Genomic DNA, 18,668 nt, shown 5'->3' with positions numbered 1-18,668 from the left:
TGCAGTGATGTTGGTGGGCCCACTCCAGATGTTTCTAGTGTATATGTTGCCTGGAAACATTAAAAGCGCTTGAGTCCATTTCCAAAAGGGAGTGCAGGTGTTGAGGAGTTGAAGCCCTGTTGAATTCAATGTAAAGAACAAAAGATATAATGTTTCCAAAAGTTTCCACAAGGTTTAGAAACCCAAACTGCGGTGAATTGTGTTGAATTTAGGGCCCTCAATCACACGAGCTTTTCTCGATGTGTTACTCGTTTTATGAATTATGAACTATGTAGAACTGTATGTCTGTACGTAACTTCAGCATAATTCCTATGGTGTCTTTATATTATAATGTAGAATAAGATTTTGTAGCAATGCAGTCTTCTTCAGAGTATGGATGGATTTACACCTGGTCTTTTGTACCAGGGAAGCTTTCCAAGGGATCCTCCTTGGGCCAGTAATAGCCACTTGAGTTTTAAAGGCCAGACATACTAAGACTAAAGCTTTGTGCCTGATGTTTCCCCATTTTGTCAGCCTAGCCGACAAATTCATGGCTACAAGACCATACTCAGTAGGTCACCTTGTTTTACAGAATAACCAACCATGACTACAGAATCGGGATCGGACTCCGAGTCCAAGGATAAAGAGCAGGATCAGCAGGAGAGCCCCGCGCAGCAAGGGGCGGCCGAGACCCAGCCGCAGGACCAGCAGCAGCCGGACCAGCAGCAGCCGGACCAGCAGCAGCAGCCGAGCGACGAGCATCAGAACGCGCTTGAGCAGTTCTCGGCCGTGGCAGCCCACAGCACGCCGGTGAAAAAGGAGCAGGTAAGGGAGCCCATGCCCACTGTATCCAGCTAGCTACATGCCCACGTATTGCCTCTGGGAAATAACGAGCCTGGTGTGTTAGGAGTGGACATAGATTTTCAGATACGCGTGGGAGGCTGTTTGGTGTGATGCGGTAGATCTTTACTGGTTGGTCTTTCGCATTTAAAAAAAAAAAATATAGTTCTCACATGTAACATTTTGAAATTCATGCCCTGCTCTGTTCTTTCATAGAATCATGGAATGGTTTGGGTTGGAAGGGACCTTAAAGATCACCTAGTTCCAACCCCCCTGCCATGGGTAGGGACACCTCCCACTAGACCAGGCTGCTCAAAGCCCCATCCAGCCTGGCCTTGAACACTTCCAGGGATGGGGCATCCACAACTTCCCTGGGCAACCTGTTCCAGTGTCTCACCACCCTCACAGTAAAGAATTTCTTCCTAATATCCAATCTAAATCTACCCTCAATTGCTTTGTTCAGCCACTGGCCCGATCTGATGCAAAGCATAGCACAAGTGTTTTACAGAAAAGCCTTTCTTAAAACCATATACTGTTAGTTAAGCTACTTCCAGTGCTTAAATATAAGGGCAGTCTTATTAACTAAGCAAGAAACATCTTTGATTCCGTGTGTTAGATAGCAAACAGTGCCAATTTTTAAGATGCTGAAAATGTTTTCAGAGTTCATTTCTTCTTTGACACCTGCTGAAAACTGATTTCATGCTTGCTTGTCTGATGTGTGAGCCATGAAAAATCTGTGGTCCCTTCTCATAGTTCTGAAATGACTGCATTAGAATTACTTTAACTTTTCATGTAATAGGTTTCAGAAGAGCTATATCACATGCTTTTCCTTTTGGTTCATTGTTGCACTTATTAAATTTGTGGAAGCTGGCTTTCTTTTTCCCGTTAATAATTTCCAGTCAATAGGATTAACAGGCATTGTTCTTCATGGGTAAGTGACACACAATTAATGAGGTACCTGCAGATTGCATCCCTTAGCTCTGTAAGGCTGTGACCCCCATCTGATCACATTCACCTTTGAAGAGTAGAATAAGTCGGTCTAACTCCTCCTCTCCTCCATCCGTTAAAAAAATCAGGTTGCTTGAATTGGGGTCCTGTTATTTGACCTAGTTGGGAGACTTTGCTGGTGAAGCAAGCAGATGTCAGGCGTTACTTAAAATCAGTGTGAGTGCTCCCGTAGAAGCTGTTTGGGGCTAGCTGTGGTCTTGGGTTTTAAGCTTTTGTCCACAGAGATACAGCCCAAACTTGCTGTTGGTGGGGAAAAAATGGGCGTGTAAGCAACTTCAGATAAAAACAAAATATCTTTGTGTCTTCCTGGTTTACGGATCCGTTACCTAAATGGTTGGGATGACAAATGTTTCTGGGACCAAATTAAAAGAGGTGTCATGTCTGAATTCTAATATCTCAAGAGGTAGCATAGCAGGGCAGGATTTCTGATGTTTGTTGCTGTTGAAGATCAACCGTTGGAAGAACTGCTTTTTTTTTTTTTTTGATTGCTAACCATTTTTACCATTGATAAACCCTGATCAGGCTCATTCCATGCCCACCAAAGACCTCTCTGCTCTTGCTCCCACATCCACCAGGTATGCGTTAGGACAATTTTGGTCTCTGAAACAGATCAGAAATTGCATGTAGTTAGTTTGCGGAAAAGAGGCAGGGCTGTTTCTCCAAAAGAGAAAGGTGCTGCACAAGCTGGTCATTAATTTAAAGTACAATCCTAGGCATAAATATTATTAATTTAATTCTTCTTCTGTTAATTTAAATCTTCAGTAATCTTTCTGCTCCACGTTTCTTTTCATCTTAAACCAAACAAAACAAACCCCAAAATAACCACAACAGAAAAAAAAAAAACCCCTTAGGCACCAAACCTGTGCATCTGTGTTTACGGAGCTGTGAGTTTGGAGACCTGAGATGCTCTCGTGTGTTGTGTGATCCCTTCTTTTCCCAAAGAAGATCACCTGTGAGCCGGTGTCTATAGATGCCTTGATAGAAGAACTGGGTTAGTGAAGGGATATGCGAGACCTTTCCGTTGAGATTACTAGATTGAATCCAAAAGTCCCTATTGCAAGATGGCTGCCAGATCCACTGCAGTGATCTGCCCAGTGTATTTTGTAGTGGCTTGAGTGTCTGTATCACAGGAAAGAACCACTTAATGCAGCACTAAGACAGAGCTATGGGCAATGGTGTCATTAAGAAAGCCAAAAACTGGAGGAGTAATGGGGATCATTCTCTCTCTTGCTGTCTGTAATCACAGTGAGAAAGTTGATGGGTTTTGCTGTTGCTCGTATGAGAGAACCTTGGGAAGAAAGATTTAAGTTACCGATCCATGACAGTGACTTTTTTTTGCCATTCTATACACATAAAAAAGAACATTTTAATGAAGATGAAAAGGCTTCTTCATGTTGAGATCAGCAGTTACCACAGTCCTTTCTATCAGGTATAATAATGCAATCTTCCTATCTTCCTGCCTTCCTAGCTCGTTGAAAATGAGCACGAAGGCATCGCATGGGTTGGGCGCTGACATTTCTGAGCAACTATTGTAAGTAGATGAGATTCATGAGTTGTGCAAGCTTGGTAATATCACTTCATACCCCAGTGAGCAGCTGTGAAGTGTCAAAGATTGTTACTGCTGAATCCTGTGACTTCAGAGGCTTCCTTTGAGAGGGGGTCCAGCTTCGGAAGGGGTTGAACATACTGTCTCATAGTAAGGTATAGTAATACAGAGATCGAGATGAGACAGCTTATGTTCAAAAACTACAAACCCTGAAGCACCTTGTGCTCCATTAGAGTTGAGTCCATGACACTGAAAATACTGCAGAAATACAGCACAAAGGTGTCTTGGGGAAGAATTTGGGAGAAAATGGAAGTATGCTTGCAGAGTTCAAAATAATTCACTGAGTACATGGGTTTTTCACTGGACGCTTTTTTTTTTTTCCCCAAGATACCATGATGTCAGGTTCCTTTAGGAAGAAAAGGCTTAATACAGTCTGAAAGCACCTCAGTGCCTGAACATGTCAGCATAGTTTGGAGGATCTTCTTTAATAGTTCTTGGCATGTTTTGTTCTCCAGACAAATGAGAGAAAATTCTTTGTATGACTTTAACCTAGACACATTCCCCTGATCTTAATGTAGACAGGAACCTTAACAAACAAAATAACCTCAGTACTTTATTTAAAAAAGATGTTTACAAATAAGCAAATGTCTGCTGTAGTCTTGAGATACCGAGTGTCTTCATGAAGGAAAACAGTCACCAGTCCATTAGGATTCACAGAAATTGTTTGCAGGCTGAAGATGGTTCTCAAATGTACGTGGCTGCTGGGTGCCCTTGTTGTTGTGGGGTTTTCTCTCAAGCAGCTTTCTGATTTTCTTGAAAAAGATTAATTCCATGCATTTGGGGTTTTTTGTTGGTTGTTTTTTGTGGGGGTGGAGTGTTAACTCTCACATGAGAGAACTAATGAGCCACTGGGTATGACTATATTTTTTCCAGCCCTGGAATGACTTTTGCACCAACACATGTGCACCTCCCATGGCAGATTTCTTTAACAAAACATATGGAAATCATCAAAGAGCCCCTCTGCCCATCAGCAGCAGTGCAGCTCTTCACAGACGCTCTAACAGGAGACATCTTCAGGCTTGTTTTCCTCTTGGTACAGTAGGTTGGACCACTTGCCAGCTGGCCGGGGTTGCGGTAGAGGGATAGCTGGCCTCAAGCCTTGCTCTGAGCCTGGGAGGACTCTCCCCCTTCCTCACAGCTGCTGTGAGCGTTAAATGCTCAGCGAACAGCTAATCCGCTGCCATACATTGTGCCCTTCATCTCCCGCCAGCCTTCGAGGTATGAGAGGACCTTGACGTCCAGACGCAGAGCTGGTGTCCAAGTGCTGGAAGGAGAAAGTCCTCCAGTGCTGGAGCTAGATGGGGGAAGAGCCGGTTGGCGCAGGGCTGCCCCTGGGGAAGAACATCCACGGCTCAGGGAATGAGGTGGATTTTGAAAGCAGCTTTTGTGTTGCTTTTTTATCTCTCTGGTCCCACTTCCTTCTAGTCTCCCCACCCAGGGAAGCCCGGGAGACCTTCGACATGTCCTCTCTCGCAGGGAAAGGAGGAGTGTGGGTCTTACCTCACCTCTTTGCAGTTTGCTGGGGCTTTGATGGGAGCTGGCACTGTTGGTAGAAGAGCCAATTCCAAATTCCTCTTTCCCCCATTCACCTGAAGGTGGAGCGGAAGTTTATGGCTTGTTTGTATGAAATCCCTCAGGGAAAGTTCCCTGTGATTTAGTGCTACGCTGTTGTTGCTGCTTATACAATGCAAGGTTGTCCTGGTCTCAAAGCAGATTAAAGCTTTTGGACGGATTTGCTCCATTCTCATGGAGGTTTATTATATACAGTGAATGGAAGCAGACTTGGAGGATTAATTTACAATATATTTCCAGCAATGCTTGTTGCGTATTACACTGAAATCATTCAGAGCCAAAACAGTTGTGTTGGTTTTTTTTTTTTAACTTGTAGTGAGATAACGGAAAGATTTATTATTTTTTTTAATTATTTTTTTTTTAAATTTCATTTAAGCTTCAGCTTAGGTATTACTGCACGCCTGTTGAGGTTTTGTTTGGAGACTATCAGGGGCATAACTGATGAGAAAGGTAATGACTGCGGCATAGTGCTGTTGCTAGGAAGGGTGAAATGCTGTAGAGCTGTTCTGGCTTTCATCTAGTGCCTTGGAGAGGACCACGGGCTGTGCTGCATCGCGGCAACTCTTCAGATGGTCTGACCCTCAGATAAACCCCAGCAAAAGTAACCACTGTTGTTTCTTCTCTCCCCTTTTCCCTGCAGTATATTTGTCTTTCAAGTAGCACGTACTTCTTGCCAGCTTGAGGGACTTATCGGGCATCTGTGGAGAGCAAAATTCAGCCTCTCATCCTGCAGTTATCATCCATTAGCCGGCCGGCTGCACATAAAAGTCGTTTAACCCCTCACTTCCATCCTGTTTGTTTAACCCTTTGCTCAGGCGCCTGGGGAGCCTTTCGCTCTCCCAGGCACGTCAGCATCCCCCTGTGAATTCACACTGTCATGGGGGGGAACCATCCCCTCATTCAGGGGACTGTTTTGGCACTGAGAGTGAAATTAGTGCAAACCGGATGGTCTTTTCCTATTCTGTATGACACCGTGGTAGCATCATAGTATTTAATGGGTACAGGACTTAAAAGTAATATCAAGAAACCCTAGGAATATATGTTCACCACAATGTTTACCAATTATTCAGCATTCCTATCAGACCAAAAGAACAGGTCCAAGAAGTCCAAGTGGGATTTTGTATCTATGGAAAAAGTAGAAGCCTAAAGTATTTTCATGCATGCCACTCCTTCATGGGGCATTTTGGATGTACATTTTGGGGTGAGAAAGGAGGACTGGGAGGAATATGGGGAATATGGGAAATCTTTTCAATAGAGAAAGAAGACTGTGTCCTGCATCAGGGGCTTTCTCATCCAAGCCCCACACTAGGCTCACTTAAATGCTTGGGTACAGGGTGCATAGTGCACTGCTTTGCGTGATTGATTTATCTCACTTCAAAACGTATCCTTCTTTCTCTTTATAGGCCACAGACAAAGAACAGGAGTTTGCTGCTGCGAGTGCAAAACAGCTGGAATACCAGCAGCTAGAGGACGACAAGCTCTCTCAAAAATCATCATCTAGCAAACTTTCCAAGTCTCCTCTAAAGATCGTGAAGAAACCGAAAAATATGCAGTGCAAAGTGACGCTCCTGGATGGATCGGAATATGCATGTGAAGTAGAGGTAAATTACATTTTGTCCTCTTTTTTGTGTCCTGTCTAGAGGAAAATATTCGAAACGAGATTCCTAATTTAAGCAAAAGAATGAATGGCCCGATATTTTGCTGGTGCCAAGCACAGATATGCTTCCGTTGTTTTCTCTGGAGGTTGAAGACGTTGCACAGATTTGAGCTGGAGGAGAGATCGTGAGCAGGCCCTGGAACAGCCAGAGACTTTGGATTAATTTCATATTGGCGCATGCCACAACAGAATGCAGAAAATGAATTATGGGCAGCAAAGCCCATAAACAAAGAAGGATTTGGTTCCATAGGGCTTCTCTTTTCCTTGGTACTCTGCTGAGTCCAGACTCATGTTGAATCACTGTCCAAACAGTAATTCTGACCATCGTGAGATTAGCGGGGGCATGAGAGACACCCAGGGGAGGCATGGGTGCAAATAGCGATGAGAGTGGTGAGTTTTATGTGCTTCTCCATCATGTCTGTGAATCATAACTGTGTCTGAATGTTACTGGCAGAAAGTTGCTGGTGGTTTTCTGTAAGGAAACTTGCCTTCCCGGCTGGGATTTTGCCAGAAGCCTACTTTTGGGAGGGATGTTTTTTGCTGCACTGTCACTTAGGAACCAGGCTGTGCCTGTGAGCAAACCTGTGCTGAGAGGATGCCTTGCCTTCAACTCCAGAAGGCCATGGAGAAGCAGAACGTGAGCGAATTCAGCATCTCATAGTGGACATGAGCAAATTCAGCAGCCCAGAGTGGACCCATTTCTCCATTCACCCTCACCTGTCACTGAAGTGGTCTTTGGGCAGTGGACCAGCCCACCCTGAGCCTGCTGTAGGTCAGGAGGCCACAAGGAGCGGCCGGGAGGGGGAAGGATGTGTGTTTGAGGGCTCAGCAAAGCCAATCCTCCTTCAGGTAACCACAGGGTATGGCAGAGAAGAAAAGCCAGCTGGGGAGGATGGAAGAGCTTAAAGGTAGAGATAGGATAGTCTACAGGCTTGAAAGGGGAACCCGCAGGAACACGAAGAAGAGAGGGTGGAGGAAAGGAGTATCTGACTGAGAGCCAAATCCTGATAGCTTTACAATCAGATTGCGCAGCCCTTGCATCCTCCAGCTGCTCTTGTTTTAAGCGCTTTGGAGGGTGGCAGGTGAGGAGGAACTTTTTATTTAACCGCATCTTTACGGTTTGTGCCAAATTTTTCTGTACTAACACAGGAGCTGTGATTTTATTGCTCTTACAGCACCTTAACAGTCGTGCTGTCGAGTATCATTTAGTTTCACTGGCCAAGTCCCATGTTGTTTCCTTCAGACTAGCAATAGCTGTCTGGCCACATACTTTGTGACTATTAAATTGTCATTTCTTGACCCGCGGTCCCAGTTTTGTCTGTCAAGAGTAGCGTGCGAACCATTAAGCTGTAAGAACGACTGTACTGGCTTTGATGGAAAGAGTCAAACTTGTTTCAGCTTTTGCCATTTGATTGTAAAATGTGACTCACTTTTTGGAATACAATCCAATCAAGAAAATTTTACCAAGTAGGATTTCTATGGAAATCTTGTCTAACAGGCTGAGCTTTATGAGAATATGAGATGGAACAGAAAGGGGGATTTGTTGTGTTAGACTTCCACTTATGCAAAAAAAATGCTGTGAATAATACTTTCTTTTAGGAAGTTTTACTTTTACACTCAACTTGGACTCAATGTTTGAGTTGAAGTGTCAAAATGCTAGTGTATAGAAGCCATCACGTTTTATTCCTTGTCAGATTTCTCTGCTTTGCAAGTTCTGGATAGCTCTTGAATAATGTCCAATATAAATTTTGTATGTGTTTTTTGTACTTACACTGCTGAAATATTTTGAAGTTGTATTGGCTGTCATCAATAATCACTTTATCTACTTCTAAGATGGTTAGACTTCCTAGGCAGAATGTAATATCGATGAGAATAGAGCTTCTAAAAGCTTGAATCCTCAAATGACAAAGCTACGATGATGAGCAGACCATTGGGTGCATTGAAACAGAAGTTTGGAGGCACAAATATTTCAGGGAATAGTTTAGAAGGCACAAATATTTCAGGAAAGAAGTGCAACTGGAGAGATGCATGTGTTTACATACCTTCAGTGGACAATCCAGACTTTGAATCCTTCCTAGGTGGTATTGTCAGCCTATTGTGTGTATTGAGGATGCAACTGCAGGTACCTCTCAGGCACAGCCCACTCTGGCCACTGGGAATGCTTGTTAGATCCCCAGGGGATTCCACTTTCCATGTGCCTAAAGTTCAGCTACAGCAAAGGATGCTGTGTCCAGCCAAACGAAACGATGTGACTTTCACTGTGCTTTTTCTCCCAGGGAGAAAAAGTGTGTATAAAGGGAGTTAGTAGGGCAGGGAGACGGAGGTTCTGTCTCAAGAGACATCTCGGTCTCTTGTGGGAGGCTGAAGGTGAAGTTCTCCTACAGGAATTTTGCTTAATAACAAAAATTCTGTGGCCGTTTCACAGAAACTCAGTGCTGCAGTGTGAGAAATAATCTCACATTTCAGGAAAATGCTACTATATTTTAAGGATCACCTACAAGTGAATTTACTGTATCCCTTTAAACTGGGGGGGGAGGGGGAAGTATAATGAAAGACCTAACAAATTATGGAGGTCATTAAATTCCCTGAGATGAATTCCTTAAAAGAAAGAGAATAGGGACAGGCAACACGCGGCAATCAAATATTTAATATTTCCTTGTGTTTAACCCATTTAACTACATCTTTTGATGTGGATGATGGCCCAGGGTAGGGATGTGACAATCGGTGGATGTGAGTCAGAAATGTCAGCCCATGCTGCCAGCTCCGTCTTCCATCTCTGTCTATGTGTCATGCCTCTGCCCACGGAAGGCTACAAAGCAGTGTAATCTAGAAGGAAGAGACACTTGGAAAGCTAATTTTGAGCTAGAATAGTAGCTCTGTCAGTGAATCTTGCTTGATTTGGATGTGGGCCAGATATTTATCCCTCCAGAATTGCATTCCCTAGTCTGGGAGTTGGGGATCATTATAGAATCCATCAGTTACTCTATAGAGTGTTTTGCGAATGACAAATGCTTTTATATACATTAAATATTAATATCATTTAAAGGAGCTTATTGCTCTCAAGTAGAGCGCAACCTACAGCTTATCAATTATGTGTTCATCCAGTTAATGACCTGACAGCCGAAATCGCATGTACTCACAGATTGAGATGCTTCTGAGGCAGGTTTGGTTAATCCATTATCCCCTTGGTGTCTTGTGTTTCAGAAGCCCCTCTTCCTTATTCCATATTTGATGCTGAGCATCTTTACTGCCTTCTGCTGTATTTTTCAGTCTCTCTCACGTCCAGTACTTTGCATTTGTGACACCAAGACTTTTTCATATTGTATGAGATACATCTACAGGGGAAAATGTCGCAGAGGTAACTTCAAAGATGAGGTTAACAGTGGTTCATCTAATGTAGTATCCTTTCGGTGAAAGGATCTTAAGCAAACGCCAGATAAAAGCTTTCTCTTAGGCCCTGCAGTGTTACTGCCTGCATGCTGTATCTGTCCTGACCCAGAAAGTCTTTCATGCAGTAAGACATTACAAGCCAAAACCAGGTTAAGTAGGTAACCCAACCTGTTCATTCATCCTCCTCCAAAACCATAAACCAGAAGCGTTACCACCTGTACCCTCACTGCCACTCTTGTCTGGGAGCCTACAGATGGTAGCGGTGGGCTTATTTAAGAAGGGCGCTTCCTTTCAGAGGTGGGATGACCACCTAATGGTGTTTTGCCTGTCTGGGGACAGCTGTTGGCTTTTGGAGCAGAAGTATTTGCTGTACGCTGACATTGTCCCTGGTGCTCTATCAAAGAAAAACAGCCTCAGGGTCACCAAGTGGTTCTCCCACGTCGTGAAGAAGCTGGAGGTTTATAATGGGCTCTCAGTCACAGAAGTCAACGCAGTCTGCTCAGAGGGAGGCTAAGCGGTGATTTCCACCTAGATTTCCACCCCTGCTGGAAGCGGTTCTCCTTCGGCTCGTTGTTGGCCCTCTCCCAGCCAGCATCACGATCAGAAAGGCTCTTTGTCAAAAGGGACAAGTCCACAGCTGGGGCTAAAATTGCACTGCAAGGAGGATGCTGAAGACTTCTCTGTTAAGCAAGCTAGATCCGTACTTTGCATTTGTTGGTTTGAAGAACTAAAGATAAAACCAGATGCAAGATTTCAAATCGATTTGTTAAAAAAGATATCATTAAAAAAGACAATAAATGCTCTAGTTCAGGTTTTTCCTGATACAAAAAAACAAGCAGAAATAACTTATTTCTGGGTTCTTCCCACTTTAAGTACGGGTTTTCAAGTGATGTAGTACAATTATGCTGTTTCTAGGATTTATTTCCCTCCTCTTTTCTCTCTGACCCAACTCAATTTTCTATTATCTAGACTACTGCATTTTAATTAAAAGATGCAAGTGGAACCAGCTGTCATCCTCTCCCTTACATGTAGCCTAATTTGAAGTGTCTTCCTAAAACAGGTTGGAATTTGCCTTCATCATTTCTGCTCTAAACATATACAAGTTATTAATCGCAAAGTGAGATCAGAAAGCTATAACATAATCTGTCTGAATAGGTGGTAAAATAATTAGATTTCATTTTCAAAGGCTCAGCTGTCTGAGCCCATTGGTAATTTATGCTCTTTCTTCGTTCCTCTACCGCTCAGACTTTCTTATTGTGCAGGACACCAGTAAATGAAAACAAATGTTTCCATGGCAGCCTGTCTGTGGCATCTCTGCAGCCCTACATCAAACGGAGTGAGTTGCCGAAGGATTCAGATGGGCTGCAGAGCACTTGGAAAGCCGACGTCTCAGAAAGCATCACTGGTATCCCCTCTTCTTGGTGGGTGGGGGTCAGCTGAGGTAGGAGGGGAGTGGTGAAAAAGCACTGTGTTTGGTGGTTTTTTTCATCCAGTTTTCTCAGTCGTGCTGCCGCCGGGACCTGGGCAGTAGTTGTGTGTCCCGTAGCCGCTGCTGTGCCTTTGTGATGAACCTCTGGTGGCTTCCTCCCTGATGGAAGACCCCATTTTCCGGATGGGTTTCCCTGCGTCCTCAGGTGGCATGGTTGAGTTGAAATGGTGGGAAGTTTTATTTCCACACATTTGAAACCAGGGTTTATAATATGGACAGAGGCAGGCTGGAGTGAACAGGTCCCTTTCAGCCCTGCACAAGTATGTGCTGAAACTCCTTTTTGGAGATCAAATGGACATGAAATATATGGATTCTCAAATAGGATGGAGTATTCCGTTTTGCAGGGGAACGCCTGGCCCCCTTGCCCCCCTCCCCACGCAGTGTCCCAGCTAGCCCTTCCCCAGGAGCTGTCTTGGCATGGACCTGCCTGCTGCTTTTGCACGGGAAGTTTAATAATGTTGAATTTCTCATCCATTTTGAGGTAGGCTTTAAGGTCAGGAAGGAAACCTCTGTAATAAGATGCACTCTGCGTTCTGAAGGATACAGTTTCAGTTACCCCCTGCGCGTTTTAATTGTTTAATGGATTCCACACAGTCTCTTGCAAATGGCTTTACATGTGAAACTGATTACGGAATGCAAGAGGGAATTTTTTTTTAATAAGTCTTTTCCTTTTGACCTACTCATTGCTTACATTTCAGTTAATTTAATATGAAGAGCTTTGGTTTAGGTTTTTGTTCCTTCCCCAGGACGTGTTTCAGTAAATGCGACTGGGTTGAGATGCATCGTCGTCATTACACAGAATGCTTTCTGTCCCCAGACCCGCTAATTAGGGATGACTTAGATTAGCCAGGGGATTCAGTTAAGATCTATGTTACCTGACACATGTCAGTAGGAGTCTCGGTATTGCCTGAATGTGTTCCAGCTGAATAGAGTTAATACACAACTCTTCTGGCTTTCTTTTTCCGAACACTGCGTGCAGCTTTTTATGAGTTAAAATACTTGTCAATTCAGGAACCATAATGTTCTGGAAATCGATACCGATGCTGTCAGCTCGTAATAATCAACTGAGAGGCTGAGCAGAAAAAGGCTTTTTGCTTCAGTTTGGTAATTGAAACAAAATAAACGTGTTAGGGCTACCTTTTTAGTGTTTTTTATTTTCTTTTTTTAAAGGTTTTTCACTGAAGGTAAAGAAATCTAAAGTTAAAAAAAAAAAAAAAAAGTCACTTCAGGTTGAGCCAAGCATTTTGGAAGTGCCACAAGGCAGAGGGAGGATGCTGGTGTGGCACTAGTGGGGCTGGAGCATTTCCTCCTCGCCAGGAGAGGCTCAGCCCCCCCCCGCCCCCCCCACAGCTCCTCACAGCTGGGAACATCTGGGCTGCCTGGTAATCAGGGAAAAGGTCTCTTGTAACCTTGGAAGGAAAACACACCTAAGCAATTAGACAGCTGGGGTCTCTCGTATTTCCTCCAGTTAATATGCAGGTATTTTACAGAGACTGGAGGAGAACCGCGAATTAAACCCAAGTCACTCCTTCAGACGTCGCACCAAGTAAGCAGCAGGTTGGGCTTTAAATTCCACCTTTTGGCACGGCAGAGGACATGGTCGCAATCAAAATAAAGGCCAAAAGTTCAAAATAACAACAAAAAAAGTGATTTGTACGTGTCCTCTCCACGTCTGTTTTCTGCATCTAGTCATCTTATCTCTTGCCTTTCGTTAATAGTTTCTGAAAATGTTTTGGGCAGTGAAATGATGGGTTTAGCGAACAAATATCTTCATTTTGATACTTTGGAGGCATGAGCTGTTTTTCATAATGGTGAAAACTATTGAGAGAGGTCGACCTACATTGACAAATACTTTCAGCTGCCCTGAAACCGCATTTTCTAGGGAATAAATGATTAGCTGAAAACTCCCTCATGAAATGTTGCTTCCAGTTCCCTCCCCTTGGTGCACCAGTTGGACACAAGCCAGGCAACAGGAGCTTGTTCTCCATCTGGCGAAGTTTTTAAAAATTTTTTGGTCATGCACACTCAAACCCAGGTTCTGGAAGGCTCATTGCTGGTTAACTTGTTTGCAGGAGCCCACGAGAGGGTGATGTTTTACCCACATTTTACCCTGGGCAGACAGAGGTCTGGTGGCTCCAGGGGTCCTGTCCTTGTCACTGTCCTTGCTGACAGCCTCACCAGGGCAAGACTGCGTCAGTCCCTCCATGTTTGTCTTCTCCAGGTCCTCACCCCAGAGCGCCTGCTGCTTCTTACTGGGGTGCCTGGTGCAGCCAGCACCCAACCTGAGCGAGCATTTTAAAGCGCTACTGGAATATCAGTCACAAACAGTGGATGAAGGGCTTTGCTTACCCTTTTCCCTTCCCCAAACGGATGGTCAGATTTTAAAACCTCCTGCTATTTCTGGACCATGCGTCCATTCCCCGCTCTGCCCCCTGCCCATCCTCCCAGAGAAGTTGCTGATATTCATGTCGCTGCCCGGTCACTCATCTGCCAAGCCTCCCTCCTCCTTTCATTCCCCGTTTCTGTGCTACTCGAGCACCTGTTACCTGCTCCAGCCATTTAAATTCACCTCCAACTCTGTTGCTAGTTGTTCCAATTTTATAGGTGCTGTCCCTACATTAACATTCAGAGTTGCTGTTTCCAGACCAAAACTAAATAAGTCATAGATTCATAGAATGTGTTGGGTTGGAAGGGACCTCTAAAGGTCATCTAGTCCAACCCCCCTGCAGTAAGCAGGGACATCTTTAACTAGATCAGGTTGCTCAGAGCCTCATCAAGCCTGGCCTTGAATGTCTCCAGGGATGGGGCCTCCACCACCTCTCTGGGCAACCTGTTCCAGTGTCTCACCACCCTCATGGTAAAGAACTTCTTCCTAATGTCTAATCTAAACTTCTCCTGCTCTAGTTTAAAACCATGGCCCCTTGTCCTATCGCTACATGGCCTTGCAAACAGCCCCTCCCCAGCTTTCCTGTAGGCCCCCAGTTCACTTTATTATCATCTCTTAAAAATATCAGCTGTCATATAAAATCCTAACACCTCGCATGGGTGATTTTATCCAGCTGAGCCCCATGAGGTGTTCACTGAGCTGCTTTTATGTTTTCTTATCCCAGTCTGTTGATACAGTAAACAAAATATCAGATGGGACTGGGTGGTGAGGAAATACCTGCTTGTAAAGCAAAGCTTTGATAGGCAGCGAGGTCTGTCTCTCATGGTTTATCTTGCTCTGGCAGAAATGGTTTTGCTCTGAAGTGGATAAAGCTTGGATGTAACTTGAGAATAGGCTACGTTGTTTTTCTGGAGAACCCCAGCGTCAATGGTGCGATTCTGTCTAAAGTACCCCAGATCTAAAAGCCTGATCATCGTGCTGCCTCTCCTGTCTCTAGAGCATCTTTGTCTGCTCTGGTTTCTGTGTGATGTTTTGGGTTGTTTTGTTTTTTTTTTTTTCCACTCCAGCCTGACAATGTAGGTCAGGGAGAGCTCTGTGGCTTTTAAATTCATATGGCAAGATTACTCTGTAAATCGGACTGTGTTATCAGTAGAGCTTTTTTCAGCTGCAAATAAACAAAAAGTTTATGGTTGGTTTTTGCTGATATATGCCAGTAACTATTTATGGTACATGTAGCGTTAGTTCCCCTTGCTGTGTTGGTGCTAGGCTTGGGCATAGTTAGCAGTTAACAGAGGAGAGATGAGTGTTTGCTGAGCTCATCCAAGTATAGACAGAATAAGGAAAAATATTTATATTTATAACCCCCACTGGAAAGCTTCAACTGCTGTACTGAATCCCAGGAGACCCGCTTGAGTTACCGCAGAGCATCTTGCAGGAGGCGGTCGGGCAGTCAGGAGGCATTAAGCCAGTGGATCAGCCGTACGTCTAGTGAGATCCAAGCCCAGACAATCTCCATTCTCAAGAAAGCTGAGCAAAGGGGGTGCTTTCTCTGTTGAAAAGCCTCCAAAATCACGGAATACGGTTGTTTATCTTATGTCAGGATTTAGCAAATATGTGAGACCAATCAATATGTTGAGATTGAGATTCTCTGCTATTTGAGAAATAGTATCCGCTCTTTTTTTACCTTTATCAGAGAGTAGTGCTTGTAAGATCTCAATTTTTACAGTATGAATTCCGTTGATGCACTTGGGATGCCCGAGCATTGGATAATCATCACGTTTGACAGGTATTTCTGTAGCCATTGCACACGTGCAGCCGTGACACGTATAAAGACGTGCTCCAGAGTATTTATTATTTCTCAGGTGCCTCCTCTTGCTGCTTTGCATTGCCGTGTGCGAAGTGCCCGCTTTATTCCCGGGCGTGCAAACTGGGTAGCTTTTGTGTGCAAGCTCATGTGATGTCCGTGCTGGTGTGATCTCTCTGCTGCTGAGGTAGAAGGCAAAAACCCTAATTTGGTTGGATGCCGCCGTCGGCACTAAGTCACCAATCTTCTTACTGGGATTTAGCAGTCCCCGGGGTGTTTTTAGATTAGTGCTGGCTTTTTAGGATTGCAAGCTCAAACAGCATTAAAGAAGGTTGCCCCTGATAAAAACTGTGTCATGTTATACAATGTCATTGACGTTTGGTGTAGGTGTGTAACTATAGCATAGACAGTGTTACACGTTTATCTAAATGTTTGTATTAAATACTTGGGAGATAGGGGTCAGAAAAGGTTATTTTCGGGAATGGTAATACGTTTCAATACCTTACAATAAGCTGATAAATTATAGTACTGCCCTGATGGAGGGAAAAAAGAAAACAGTCATCACTGTATGTCAAAATACTTTCTAGTCTACGGTAAGTTTTCTTGTGTGATGTTTGTTTACATGTGCAGAGCAGTATGGGATAGAGTTCTAAATTAACAAGCAGAGATAGGCCAAATAGTATTGCAGGTTTTATTTCAGAGTATTAGAATACGTTGGTCACCTACTGGGATGTATATGCAGGTTCACACATAAAAATGTCAATAAGGAAATGGAACATTTGGAGAGCTTGTATCAGCATGCAGCTTTCAGGAAAAGCATCTCTTTATATGAAGTATATTCATATGGGGGGAAGAAAGTCTTTTTAATGCAGATTTTATTCAACTATAGCTTTCTGAAATTGCCTAGCTCTTAGTTCTTCTCACGTCTGGCTAAATTGTTTACTCAGTAGATTGTATTTGGAACTGTGACCTGGGACTTTTCCAAATGAAGTTTCATTAGTAGCTACAATTAAGTTCGTAAAAGATTAAATGGCATTTCCTTTTGACAACCAAAAAATGAATGTGTTTTACTTCGAAACTTTTATTTCCTTGCCCTTGTTTTCTTTGCCACCTGAAAGCCTGGCAGAAAGGTCTTGTTCAGTATCTCCTACCCATGCTGGCGAACTGCTTACAAACTGCTTGAGAGTATTATGTCCATCCAAGGGATACATGTGTCCTTATAAATGTTGATTTACAGTACTCTGCATGTGCCAAAACCAAGATTTTTCCCTAAGAAACATAAAATAGTTGGAGTAAAAAGACCGGATGACTCCAGTTCTTCTATCTTTAAGCTTTTCTCTGTCTCTGTGGGAGAGGGGAGTAGGGTGTTTGGTTTTTGCTTTGTCATTTTGTATATCTTACCACTGTCTTTTGTGTACAACGTTGTACAGTAATTTCAGCAAAGCTTTTGTTCAGTAGCAGAAGTGACTTTCTTGAAAATGTTTTGTGTAATGCCTAGAACACCACTGTCAATGCTCTGAACTTTCAGATAAACAAAATGTTGATTTTTCTGGATCTGCCAGTGCCATTTTCAGCAAGCACAGCAAAGGATGGAGGGGCCTAAATGCCAGTGGTTAAGTCATGTTATGCTTTTAAAAGCTCTCGTCCTGCAAGTTATACATGTCGTCTGTAAGATGTACTTCAATAAACCAGAGAAAAACTTGCTGATTCTCTGCCAGTTGATGCTCCAGGAAAGATTCTCCATCCTATTCTTCTTCCTGGATGCCCCCCGCTTAGCTTTCTGCTGGGAACTTCAGTTGAGAAACGGTAGATTTGAAGAAATTTGGGGTTTCTTTTCTCCTCTGTCACCTTTCTCCCTCATCTTCTTTTCCCTGTGGAGAGAAACTGTGGAGAAATGTAAACAACACAAAAGCAAATCCTCTGAAAATGTGAAATACAAATGTGTAGAAGTGAAATGAAGTTAAAGTCCTTTGGAATGGCTTCGTCCATTTATCTTCCTTGGGAAAAATAAACCTTCTGCTGTTTTTTTCATCCTCTAATCAAGATTTGGTCAAAAAATATGTTCTTCCTATTTGGAAACTTTCTGGCCTGAAATGCAATTATTAGCTTCTAGAATTATTCAGCCCTTTGTATCTTGACCAGCTCAAACTCTTTGAGAAAAGATGTGGGAAGTGTCATAGTATGTAGATTTTTATTTCATTTGCAGATAAAAATGTGCTCCTTACCAGAATGACTGTGTGAGTTCAGGACCTCTGACTGATTCTTGGTAGATGGCGAAGCGCCGTGGTGTGTGGACGCCAGCTGCTCTGCACTTGCAACCACACTGAATGTTTGCTTCCTCATGAATTTGTATATGTTTGCGTATGCACATATTACGTGCGTTAAATTATGCACATATTTGCTTATGCATTTTAAATTATGACATATTTGTGACGGTCAAATCCCTCCCCCAGAAATGGGGTTCTCAGTACAAAAGTGAATCTTGGAAGCTTGCATACACTCGAACTTACAAGTAATGACTATCGGTGCAAGTAATGTTGTTTGGTTTTTTTCTGGGATTGGGCATATTTTTGTGTAAACTGGGTAATTCATGAGGAAAGAATGAGAAAGTGTGTTGTCAGTAGGCTGGAATTCAGCAATTCAGAGACTGAGCTGGGGGAATTTGTGGGAAGAGAGTGCTCACTGCGGCGAGTAAAGTATTCCTGACAACCAGTTAATCATTTACACTTGTTTGTGTTGCAAGAATAATTGCAGAAGCTGCAACGTGGTGGGGGAGAAACTTCCCCTTGTGTGTGCTAGTTACTTGTTGCCATATACCTTTTAACTTTTATGGGTGTTTTCCTTGTTCGCACAGAGGAGGTCACCACGTGGCCCGTGCAGTGTAGAAATCCAAGTGTCTACCAAAATAACTTGCAAAATGCAGTTTAAATCGAAACA

At 43.4% G+C, this 18,668-nt stretch overlaps 1 protein-coding gene across 7 annotated transcripts in view; it reads left to right on the top strand.

The window, feature by feature from the left end:
- Window positions 1–18,668, top strand: part of EPB41L3 (erythrocyte membrane protein band 4.1 like 3) — a 101,120-nt gene that overhangs the window by 30,674 nt on the left and 51,778 nt on the right. For all 7 annotated transcript variants that reach the window (XM_054192579.1, XM_054192572.1, XM_054192578.1 and 4 more), the window contains exons 2-3: window positions 572–804; window positions 6,409–6,606. In XM_054192579.1, the coding sequence (XP_054048554.1) occupies window positions 583–804; window positions 6,409–6,606 (420 nt within the window). In that variant the 5' untranslated portion in view covers window positions 572–582. The remainder of the gene's footprint in view (window positions 1–571; window positions 805–6,408; window positions 6,607–18,668) is intronic.

Source organism: Rissa tridactyla, chromosome 2 (assembly GCF_028500815.1).
Source record: "Rissa tridactyla isolate bRisTri1 chromosome 2, bRisTri1.patW.cur.20221130, whole genome shotgun sequence".
NCBI lineage: Eukaryota > Metazoa > Chordata > Aves > Charadriiformes > Laridae > Rissa > Rissa tridactyla.
Note: the sequence above shows the minus strand (reverse complement) of the source record. Positions and strands in the feature narration are given on the sequence as shown.